A 12,272-nucleotide genomic window follows, 5' to 3' on the forward strand; every position below is an offset into this window, starting at 1 on the left:
TCATCATTCTCTGTAAACTATCGCAAGAACAAAAAACCAAACATCGCATATTCTCACTCATAGGTGGGAATTGAACAATGAGAACACATGGACACAGGAAGGGGATCATCACACTCTCGGGACTGTTGTGGGGTGGGGGGAGTGGGGAGGGATAGCATTGGGAGATATACCTAATGCTAGATGACAAGTTAGTGGGTGCAGTGCACCAGCATGGCACATGTATACATATGTAACTAACCTGCACATTGCGCACATGTACCCTAAAACCTAAAGTATAATAAGAATAAATAAATAAATAAATAAATAAATAAAAAGATGATATTTTCCTCTTTTACCTGCCTTTAAGAAGCAAAATAAAATTTTCTCTGGAGGAAGATATCATCTGTCCAAATTTCATACACAATATTGAGCATTCTGTCAAAAATTACCAGAGATACCAGTAGACAGGACCAAGAGGGAGAAAAACACAATAAAAACACACAAGTAGTCCAGATGTTGCTGTTACCAGACACAGGATTTAAAATAACTGTGATTGGCCAGGCACAGTGGCTCATGCCTACAATCCCAGCACTTTGGGAGGCCAAGGCAGGAGGATCACTTGAGCCCAGAAGTTCAAGACCAGTCTGGGCAACCTGTTGAGACCCTGTCTCTACAAAAAATACAAAAATTAGCTGAGCATGATGATGCATGTGTTGCCTATAATCTCAGCTATCTGGGAGGCTGAAATGGCAGGACTGCTTGAGCCTGGGAGGTTGAAGCTGCAGGGAGCCAAGGTCATGCCACAGTACTCCAGCCTGGGTGACAGGGCAGGACCCTGTCTCAAAAAATAAAATAACTGTTCATAACATTAATAACATTAATATGTTCAAGAAAATCATCACCAAATAGAGAATTTAATAGAGATCTGAAAACCATAAAAATTAATAAAATGAAAAAATATAGTAACAGAATTTAAGAATGCAAAAGCTAGATTTAAAAGATGCAGTTACAGAGAGGATCAGTAAACTGGAAAATAGGCCAGTAGACAAAATCCAGGCTGATGCATGAAAGTTAAAAAAGGATGGAAAATTCAAAAATAGCATAAGAGATATATAGGACATGGTGAAAGGGCCTAACATACATTGTTGCCCCAGAAAGACAAGGGAAAGATGATGAGCAAAGTAATGTTTGAGGTGATAATAGCCAGTAGTTTTCCAAAACTGACAGAAGACATTGTGACACATATTTATGAATTCCTATGAACCTCAAGCAGAATAAATACAAAGAGAAGCACACCTAGGCACATCATAGTTATGTCAAACTGCTGAAAACAAAACACGGAGAGAAAATCTTAAAAGTAGTCAGGGTTGAGGGGGAAGATGCAATAACTTCAAAAGACTTAGAGATGACTTTCCAATAGAAATTATGAAATTCTTAACACAGTGGCATAAATCCATAATATATGGAAAGAAGATAACTACCAACCTAGAATTCTATACCCAGCAAAAATATTCTTCAGAAGTAATGAAATAATAACATTTTCAAACAAACAAAAGTTGAGATATTTCCTTGCCAGTAGGCTTACAATTTTAAAAAATTTTTAATGCAGAAGGAAAAAGACCTCATATGGAAACAGGATGAAGGGAAAGTATTTTTTTAAATATTAACTACTACTATGGCACTGGTTTTGAGAAATACATAAATAAACACTATATTGACTACACAAAACAATACTATCTGGTAATGATTTAAAAATATATGTAGAATTGAAATATACAAAAACAGTAACCCAAAGAATGTGTGTGTGTAGGCGCATGAATGGAATTAGAGTCCTGAGGTTCTTGCTTTGTGTAGAAAGTAGTAAAAGTACATTTATGCACTGCACAATGTTTCAATCAATGACAGACTACATATACAATGGTGGTTCTATAAGATGATGATACTGTATTTTTACTGTACTTTTTCTGTGTTTAGAGATACACAAATGCTAATCATTGTGTTACAGTCACCTACAATATTCAGTACAATACCATGCTGTACATGTTTGTAGCACAGGAGCAATAGGCTATACCAGATAGCCTAAGTGTGATCATGTATGCCACATAGATGGTAGGCTATACCACCTAGGTTTGTGTAAGTACATTCTATGATGTTCACACAGCAATGAAATCATCTAATAATGCATTTCTCAGAACATACCCCTGTTGTTGATGCATGACTGTACTGATCTATATTAGATTGCAATAGAAGAAAGTATATCTAACAAGCTAATAAAATGGAATAATAAAAAATACTTGATTAATTTGAAAGAAGGTAAGAAAGGAGAGAAAACCTAGAATAGGTTCAAATAAAAAAGGATTTAGGCTGGGTGCGGTGGCTCACACCAGTAATCCCAACACTTTGGGAGGCCAAGGCAGGTGGATCATGAGGTCAGGAGTTCAAGACCAGCCTGGCCAATATGGTAAAACCCCATCTCTACTAAAAATACAAAAATTAGCCAGGTGTGGTGGCATGCACCTGTAGTCCCAGCTACTCAGGAGGCTGAGGCAGAATTGCTTGAACCCAGGAGGTGGAGGTTGCAGTGAGCCAAGATTGCACCACTGCACTCCAGCCTGGGTGACAGAGTGAGACTGCATCTCAAAAAAAAAAAAAAAAAAAAAAAAAGATTTAAACCGAAATACCCAAATATATGGTAATTATATTAAATGTAAATGGTATAAATGGACTAAATATTCAAATTAAAAACAAAGATTGTCAAGTGGATAAAAATTATTTTGTAGAAGAATATTAATAAGGATGCTTTTGGTTTAAGTAATAAAAAACCCATCTGTGACAGGCTTGAAACACTATAAGAGCTTTACTGTTCACTGGAGGTTCTTGGTGCCACAGGTGCTGTGACTTAGTTTCTCTGCTGTTCTTCTGGCTAAGAGGCCTCATTTTATTGACCTTGTCCTCCAGTTGACTTTTCTTAAGGGAACAGGATGGCTTTTACTAGCCCCCAGGGCTGCATGCATCCTCATTCACATGCAGGGGGGCAGAATCATCAGACAGAGCTGCCAGGAATCTGTCTAATTAAGCCAGCTTGCCTCACATGTCTCTCTCTGAGCCATTCACTGTGGCACTGTATCTGGAGAGATGAGAACATGCTGATTGGTTCAGGCCTTCCACAGCCCACCCTGGGGTGGGATTAATAAGAACAACAATCATAGCAAACAGTTATGTAGTGCCTCCTGTATGCCAGATTCTGTTCTAGGTACTTAATATATGGTACATTAACCCATTTTAACTTGATAAACTGTGGCACAAAGAAGCTAAGTCACTTGGCTTAGACAAGGTCACGCAGTTAGTAAATGGCAAAATCAGGATTCAAACCTAGTCTTCTGGCTCCAAAATCTATACTCTTATCTGTGATGCTATACTCTCTCTCAAGCTCCATAGCTAGATATAGGAAATATGGGACCCTACTAGGGAGGGAAAAGAAGGGCGTGAATCCTAGGTGTTACAGACTGAATATTACTGTCCCCATCTCAAATTCATATGTTGAAACCCTAATACCTAGTGTGGCTGTGTTTGGAGATGAGGCCTCTAAGGAAGTAATTAAAGTTAATTGAGGTCATAAGTGTGGAGCCCTGATCAGATAGGACTAGTATGCTTTTAAGAAGAGATACCAGGCTGGGCAGTGGCTCACGCCTATATTCCCAGCACTTTGGGAGGCCAAGGCAGGATTGCTTGAGCCCAAGAGTTCAAAACCAGCCTGGGAAACATAGTGAGACCTCATCTCTAAAAAATAAAAAATTAGCCAACTATGGTGGTACATATCTGTAGTCCTTCCTAGCTACTTGGGAGGCTGAGGTGGGAGGATTGTTTGAGCCCAGGAACTTGAGGCTGCAGTATGCTATGATCACACCACTGCACTCCTGCCTGGATGACAGCAGAGCAAGACCCTGCCTCAAAAAAAAAAAAAAGAGAGACATCAGAGAGCTCACTCTACTTTCTCCGTGCCCACACTGAGGAAAGGCCATGTGAGGACATAGTGAGAAGGCTGCTGTCTCCAAGCCAGGAAGAGAGCCCTTACCAGAAACCAGATTGACTGGCACCTTGATCTTGGACTTCTTGCCTCTGGAATTGTGAGAAAATACATTTCAGTTGTTTAAGCCACCTAGTCTATGGTATTTTGTTATAGCAGCCAGAACTGACTAGTACACTGGGGAAGCCATCAGCTGCAGCTGCCCTAAATCACTTAATGATGTGGAGCAGTGTCTGGGTCAGCAGTGCCTTCCAAGTCTAATAGAGCTGGCCTTGCACCCTGACTGTCCCGTTTCACAGCTGCATGACCTTGGGCAAGTCCGTTACTCTTCATCTGGAAATGGGTTTAGCAATACTGGCATGGAAAGAGCCTAGCACTGTGCCTGGCACATAATGGGCACTCCATCAACTTTGGTACCATGGTATGTTACTAAATGAAAAAAGCAGAGTATCAGAAAGTATGAGCTGGGGTGATGGCACTCATCTGTTGTCCCGGCTACTCAGGAGGCTGAGGTGGAGGATCCCATGAGGCCAGGAGGTCAAGACAGCAGTGAACTATGATCATGCCAGTGTACCCTAGCCTGGGCAACAGAGTGAGACCCTGTCTCTAAAAGAAAAAGAAAGAGAAAATACATGTATTGCCCTGCTTTTTGTCAAAAAATTGTATAGATGCATAGAAAATACTGCAGAGGTTTATGTCCTCACATCTGTGATGGTGCTTTCTGGCTGGTAGCCTTATAGGTGATATCTGTTTTCTAATTCTTACCTAGGTACACCTTCTGATTTTTTCTACGATAAATATGTGTGAATTTGCTAGCAGTAAGAGAGTCTGAGGGAAAAGCTGGCCCCTGGCTGTGTTTATTTACACACACCACACACCTGCCCCCACACATGTGACCCGCCCTGGGCTGCTCACTCTGGCCCTGGACCAGGCTGGAGCTATGGGCTGGCTCGGGTGTCTCGGCGGCGCCATCCTGAGGTGAGCCTGCTCAGGTTTCACTGGCCCGAGTCCCTGTAAGTCTAGCTTAGCTTTAAAGGGGGAATTTATGGGATTCTTGCAGTCTGGGATAAGAGGTGGTGGGCGGCATAAGCCCGGCGTGAGGCCGCGAGTGTCAGGACTGCTGTTCTGGAGGCCCCCGCTGAGGCTATGGCCCCCCCATGGCCGTGAATGCCCCAAGGCGGCTCCAGGCAAGCAGCAGGTCTCAGCTAACCCGGTCCACCGGGCTGTCCACCTTCCTGCTGCTCCTCTTTCAGAAGCCCATCTCCCTGCTGGTCTCTGGGCTTCTGGACTTTGTGAGGAGGGAAAAGAGGGAGTGACGAGGCAGCCCAGAGAGCAGAAAGGGTTAGGAGATGAACGCGGCTCGGGCTCTGTCTCTGCTGTGTGTCCTGCGGTGAGCTGCTCACCTGCCCTGGACCTAGGAAGTGGGAAGCACTATGTCTTCTGCCTCTGATTCCTGGGGTGCCCCTCCTTCCAGGGCCTGGCCTGTGGGAAGCCCAGCAGAGCACTCTTGGGGCACAGAGGGCAAAGTTAGCCTCAGAGAGGGGGCTGCTGCGCCCATGCTCAGCCTCCTGGGGAAGGGCTGCTGGCATGACTCCGTTGGCCTAGGGCTGCTCTTCCGTGGCGGCTGATGCCCACTGCCCAGGAAAATAGGTCTACCCCAGGGGCTGTTGACCATGTCTCCCTGCCTGTCCGGACAGCAGCAGAGGGGCCTTTATCAAAGTGCTGCCTGTGCCAGGCATCATGCCAGAGACTGCATGTACATTACCTCACTTAATCCTAAGAGCCAGCCATCCCCTGGAGCTGGGATTCTTATCCCCATTTTATAGATGAAGAAACTGAGGCTCAGAAGGGTGAGGTGACTGTCCAGGGTCAAATAGCTAGAAAGTTAATGGTGGAGCAGGACTTCAACCTAGGTGTGTGTGTGACAAAGCTTGTTCTGTTCCCCTAAGTCACAGTGTCTGGCATATAGTAGGCACAAAAGTAAACTTGAGACAGGCCTCCCAGCCACCTACCCTCCCAGCATTTCTAAGCACCTGCTGTGGGCCTGACTGTGCTGGGAATGAGGGAATGAGGCGGCACATGCCTGGGGGGCCCAGGTGTCTAGAGAATGCACTCACTGTGTGACTAGGACAAGTCATTTCTTCAATCTGGGCCCCTGTTTTCCCTTCAATATGTGAAGCAAGTTGGACAAAATCATGCCAAGGGCCACACTGACATTCAGCAGCTCTGGGGCTCCAAGATCCTTGTCCTGAAGGATTTCTCAGGCTTGTAGGGGAGGTAGGACTTTCATTGCACCGAAAGCATCTGTGTGGCAGTAGAGAGTACTGTAGTGATGTTGTGAAGATTTAGAGAAAAACCATGGGAAGGATTTGGCACGTGCTGGATGTGTGCAGAAGGCGCACCTAAGTGGCAGCTATTCGCAGAGACTGCCGAGGCTGGGGAGCTCAGGCAGTGGGGGAGACCAGGAGGGAAGGCAGGAGACCAAGGACCATTCCAGAAGGAGGTGTACTTCTGCTGGGCTCTGAGGGCCCAGCGGGGTTTGGAAGGGTCAGGCCACCCTGACGGGATGCCGAGGATGTGTGCCTCAGAACGGCAAAGCATCATGGATGTGTGAGGTCACACCAGGTGGACAGGGGAGCCTAGGCTGTAGCAGCCCCAGAGCCAGGCTGAAGGCACTTCCATTCATTGAATGCCTACCAGGAGCCAGGCCTGCGTTCAGTATTTGACAGTGATTTCACACCCTCAGCTCCACCCTGTAAAATCCTCCCCATTTTACAGATGCAGGAAAAAGTATGCTCATTTCAGATGTTGAATCCTGTCTCTCTCAATGCTGCATGAGATCGGGGGTTGGCAGATTAACAGCCTAGGAGCCAGCAATCTGTTCTTCTAAATAAAGTTTTATTGGAACACAGTCCCACTCATTTGTGTGTGTGTGTATTTATATATCTATATATCTATATATTTTTAATGGTACAAGGGCAGAGTTGAGTAGTTGTGGCAGGGACTATATACCCACAAAGCCTAAATCATTTACTTTTTTGCCCTTTACAGAAAAAGCTTACTGACTAGATGGCTGAGTCAGGCAAGTCTAAGCCTTATACTTGCTGTGTGAGCTTGGGCAAATCACCTGCCCTCTCTGAGCCTGCCCAGCCAACTCCTGAGGGTTGTAATGAAGCTCACAGGTGATGGATGCAAAAATGTTTTGTAAACTGTAAAGTGCAGTGCCCTATCACCAGCCCAGTGCCTGATAGACAATAAAGTCTGCTTGTGGGTAAAACAAGAAGGCGGTCATGATATAGGCCTGCCTGGACCCAGCTGCTGGATGCTCCCGGGACTGCAAAGAGACAGCCTCTGGGTCTTAGATGCTGAATGCATCATTGTCCACTCTCACGCAGACTTGGCAGTGTTCAGCATAAATTAAAATTCTTGTGGGGAGTCACCTTATATGTGGTGCCACTTTATAGCCAAGTCATTATGGTAATTTGCAAAGCTCTCTGGTGTGTAACTAGAGCTGTTTGCTTCAGATTTGTTGGCTGTGACCTCGTTCAGACTGCGCCATCCTGTATGTACTGAACCCCAAGTCTTGGGGGTTTGTCCTTCTGAGTCTGGCCTTAGAGTCATCCAGACCTGCCCTTTCTGGGGACAGCATGTTTCCCTTACAGGTCCCCATCTCCCTGCCCCAGGCTCAAGGAGAAATAAAAGAAATAATTATCATCACATTACTTTTTAAGCACTAACTGTGAGCTAGGCCTCATGCCAAATGCATTGTGTTCATATTCTCATTTGTCACCTCAACCTTGTGAGTTAGGTGTTAGCACCATTTTACAGATAAGAACGTTGAGGCTTGATGAGAAAACCAAACCAAATTCTTACCTAGCTTAAAACATGCCAATCCAGGCCCTGCTATGGATTTGCTGTGTGGCTGGGGCAGGCCCTTTCCTTCTCTGAGCCTTAGCTTCTTATCTATTAATGAAGTAGATGGTCAGCCAGTCCCAACTCTGACATTCTAGGATTTCTCACTAACCTGTAAAAGTAAACACAGGACTCCATCACCCTGTAAGTCTCCAAAGGAGCTTCATTTGCATGGGGAAAGCCAGGCCCAAGGTTGGCTCTTGGCCCCCTGTGGCACAGAGTGAGACATGGTTGTGGGTGCCAACTGCTTTCTAGGGCACCCCTGTTTCCCTGGATTTTCCAGGGAAGGATCCATCCATCCATGCTCTCTGGAAATGGAGAGTGAACAGGAGTGGACCTCCTCTATCTGGGTCCTGTGAAGTCACTGGGGACAGGGAGGCAAGACAACAGACAGGAGGCAGTGCCTACATCTTTCCTGGAAGACGTGGGACTGTGATGGGTAGCGATGAGAGTCCCCGCATCTTTCCAGTGACAGCAGCATTTCTGGGACACGTGTTTGCAGCGTTGGGTGTAACTTCCAGTCTCTGAGACAGCAGGTATCCCGGGGCAGAGTCTAGGCTTTGAAAGACCAGCTTTGGGCCACGGCTATGCCAGCAATTACTATATGACCTTGGGTGACCACTTGCTGGCTCTGGTGCTCAGTGTCCCTCTGCAAAGTTGGGAGATTGATGTTTCCACCCAGAGCGCTGTGAGGGTCCCAGCAGACAAGGGCTTGAATGAGCCTAGAGCACTAAGTGGCACCATACTATGACTTGAGTGGCACCTTTCTCCCTCTCTCCCAAAGCTGGTTTGTTTATTTACTGCAGGAAAACCTTTTACTGTATCCAAAGGAGAAGAAGCAAACAGTCCTCAATAGTTTGTTGGGTAAAGACTATTTCTTCCTGTAGAAGTGATGGGTTTGATCTCCACTCAGTCCCTTCTTCCCTGTGTGACCTTGGCAAACTGCTTTGACCCCTCTGAGCCTTTGTGTCCTCATCTGTCGATGGAGCGGGCTTACCCTCCTGGCAGAATTATTGCAAAGATTAAAGCTTAGACATCATTATGATGGTTTTACTTTTTACTTTCCCAGAGGCTCTCCAACATGACCCTCATTGGAGTCAAAGGTGGGGACACTTATTTAGGGGTCTCTGGTTATTCAGCAGTTGGCCAAGAGGCAGCAGGATGTGGGCTTTGAAGTCTGGGAGATCTAGGTTTGAACTGTGGCCCTGCCTCTTACAGACCCCCAAACCTGCTCAAAGGCACAGAATCTCTCTCCGAACCTTGCCTTTCTCATCTGGAAAATGGCTGTCCTGCCCCTGCCCCACAGGGATGGACCCTTGAAGGTCTTGATGAGTGAGGGCTTGGTAGGTACTGGCTCTCCACCCTTTCTAGGGCCTGCCTTCCTTCACTGCACACAGCCTCCTAAGTGCAGGAGGAGAGGAGTAACACAAGGCCCTGCAGGGGCTTGGTGAGTCCTGGAAGGAAGCTCTGAATGGCACCCCCCGTTAGAGACTCTGGGAGAAAGACCCTGGTGAAACTGCTCCGTGTGATGATTAAGCTCTCTCTGCTCCAAATACTATTAATGGTCATAAAATTATCCACAGTTTTCTGAGGCCCAGTCCCAGGGTTTGCCTCAATGGGACAATAAAATTGCATGCAGAAACGATTTGGAAAAGGCAAAGACGGCCAAGCAGAGACGGAGTTAAATGAGCGGCAGCCTGCTCTCATTAACTCAAGCCATTCACATTTGTTACCAGGGATTTCATTTTAATTAAAAAACAACCCAGTTATTAAAACATAAGCTTGCGAGGGGCTGGCCAGGCAGCAGCCAGGGCCAGTGGGAACAAGCGTTGCTCGCAGCAGGACGGGCCAGGACTGGGGCTGGGGCTGGGAAGGTAGCGTGGGAGCAGATGTTTGCCGAGTCCTCTCCACGGGCTCGCGTGTGGCTGGGAACCTGGAGGCTCCCATATGAGCACCTCACCTGCCCTGGGACCTTGTGAGCGTTGCATGCTCATCCACAGATTGGAACGTGCTCGGCAAGCAAATGCCTGGTGCTTTTCCAGAGCTATGGCACGTGGCTAGTTAGCACTGAGTGCCTGGCCTCAGCATGGGGATAATTGTGTGCCAAAGGAACTGCCTTGAAGGTGGGCTAGAATTAGGGTTGAGGGACAGGGATCCTCGGAGGTGAACTCTCTAAAAGGTTTCTTATTACATAGCGATTAAGACGTGGGGTTTGGGTCTGACAGACCTGATCCGGAAATCCAACTCAGAGGCTTCCTAGCTGTGTGTTCTTGAGTGAGTAATTGAACCTCCCCACGCCTCTGTTTTGTCCTCTGTAAAATGAGGATAGTGAGACTCAGGCCTCCCTTGGACAGCAGTGGGGATGCTCAAGTGAGACAGTGGTGTGCGTCCCCAGCCCTGGTCCTGCACAGGCTGCTTGGCAGATGCTGCTCTTGCTGATGTCCTTTTCCTCATGATAAGGAGTCAATCATGTTCCGGGACCAGGTTTTTTTCATGTCTTAATGGTTTATCTTTCTCAGTGTTGGCCATACTTGGGCCTATCAATCATGTTTTATTATATCTGCAAGGCACTTTGTAATTGTTGAAGTGCTGTTTAACAATAAGAACAATTTTCCTTCTTGGTGCATCCACTAGGTTTCAGCACCGTGCTAGAGACTTTTCGCCTCTGTTCTCAGAGGCTCACAGCATCACTGGGGAACGGGTGAGATCCCCTTACACAGGGGAAACAGGGTCTGGCCTGCGCAGGGATTTGTCCAAGTTATGGAATTGGTTTGGGGCAGAGTAGGGGCTCACATCGAGGTCTGTCAGCCCCCAAAATTCATGTTCTTTCCTCTCTAGCTTTGCTCTGTGAGTGACAGGACAGAAAGCGTAGGAAGATGGAGTTTGGAGATGTATATCCCTCATCCGTAGATGAGAAAACTGAGGCCCAGAGAGGGGAAGGAGCTTAGAACAAGCACGCCTGACTCTTGTTACACGTTATGTGGTTTTTCAGCACTTTCACATCGACTGCTTCAGTTAATCTTCCTAGAAACCCACTAGCAGGGCGAGGCAGGGCATGAGGCAGGTTGTAGAAGAATCAGGCGATAGCAAGGTATAATTGCACGCTGTGTTTCTATGGTGTAACACAATTTGGGAGACAATGTAGACTGAGCTTTTGTGTTAACAGTACCAGATGCTGTTTAATGAGCACCTACTCCTTGACATTCACATGTCAGCACCGCTCCCTCCAGCCTGTGGGCAGCAGCGCAGCTGAGCAGCCACCTGCCCCAGCTGGTGTTCTCACACCTTGCCTCATGAGCACTGTGTGGTTAACGTGAGGATAATACACTGTACGCTCCAACAGACTCGGAGTTTCTCTTGTTTACCAGTGTTTCCTGCACCTAGAACAGTGTTTGTACATAGGAGGTATCCAGTGTTCATGTAACAGTCATTTAACCACCGGAGACCCAGCATCCCCATCTGAGAATAGAGGATTTTATTATTGATCCTGCTGGTGGGATGCAGTGAGTGTTGGCTCTGGGTGCCCTGTCCCTTGCTGTACCCCAGGGACTGCCCTCTCCCCATACCCCTCTGCAGGCTGTTCCCACTCACTGTGTCCCTCTCTCCCTGTCTTTCTCTGCCTAGTGAATGGGAGCTACGGCCACTGCACCCCGGGCTCAGAGAAGAGCCTGCTGGACCTGGACCTTGCTGAGGGCCCTGGCCCCACCTGCTGCCAGGGCCTGTTTCTCCCTGCAGGAAGCCCACCGCCCCGGGCTCACCCCCAAGCTTGTGAGAGGCTGCTGCATTTCCCCCACCCTAACAGGTAGGTGCGGGCAGCTGCTTTCTGTGGACACTCCAAGGAGGCCCCAGGACCAAGGGCCTCAGGCCTCACCTCTTCTGTTTAGCTGGGGGGACACATGGGGAAATGGAGGCACGAGGGGCCCGTAGCTCAGAAGCGGCTGCCTGGCCTAGATCCTGCACCTTCTGCTTTGCCTTGAGAGACACAAGATGGTTCTGTTGAGGTGTTTCCCTGCCGAACAAGCAGACGGAGCTTTTCACAGAGAATCAATCATTTCAGAAGAGGAAGATTCACAGGTAGGTTGGGGAAGGAAAGCCCAGCTCGGAGTTTATACAGTGTCAAACCTTGAACTGCTGATAGGGCAGAGAGGGATTCCTCCCACGTGCCATCTCTGCCCCAGGAGACCATGGCCCACAGAGCCCTGCTGGGTAGCTGTCCACTCAGTGCTTGCACACTTCCAGTGCTGGCCACCCTGTCTCATTAGGGTGTGCATTGGGCTGACACCTGCCTCCTACAGCTTCTCCTGGGGTCTCAGTTGTGCCTTTGTCTTAGTCTATTTTCTGTTACATATTGGCA

The 12,272-nt window shown here is 47.4% G+C and overlaps 1 protein-coding gene across 5 annotated transcripts in view; it reads left to right on the forward strand.

The window, feature by feature from the left end:
• The window catches only part of GLIS1 (GLIS family zinc finger 1), a 249,907-nt gene that overhangs the window by 139,808 nt on the left and 97,827 nt on the right, over positions 1–12,272 (forward strand). For all 5 annotated transcript variants that reach the window (XM_054453885.2, XM_063655752.1, XM_063655741.1 and 2 more), the window contains exon 3: positions 11,543–11,720. In XM_054453885.2, coding sequence (XP_054309860.1) covers positions 11,543–11,720 — 178 coding nt within the window. The remainder of the gene's footprint in view (positions 1–11,542; positions 11,721–12,272) is intronic.

Source organism: Pongo pygmaeus, chromosome 1 (genome assembly GCF_028885625.2).
Source record: "Pongo pygmaeus isolate AG05252 chromosome 1, NHGRI_mPonPyg2-v2.0_pri, whole genome shotgun sequence".
In the NCBI taxonomy this organism is placed as follows: domain Eukaryota; kingdom Metazoa; phylum Chordata; class Mammalia; order Primates; family Hominidae; genus Pongo; species Pongo pygmaeus.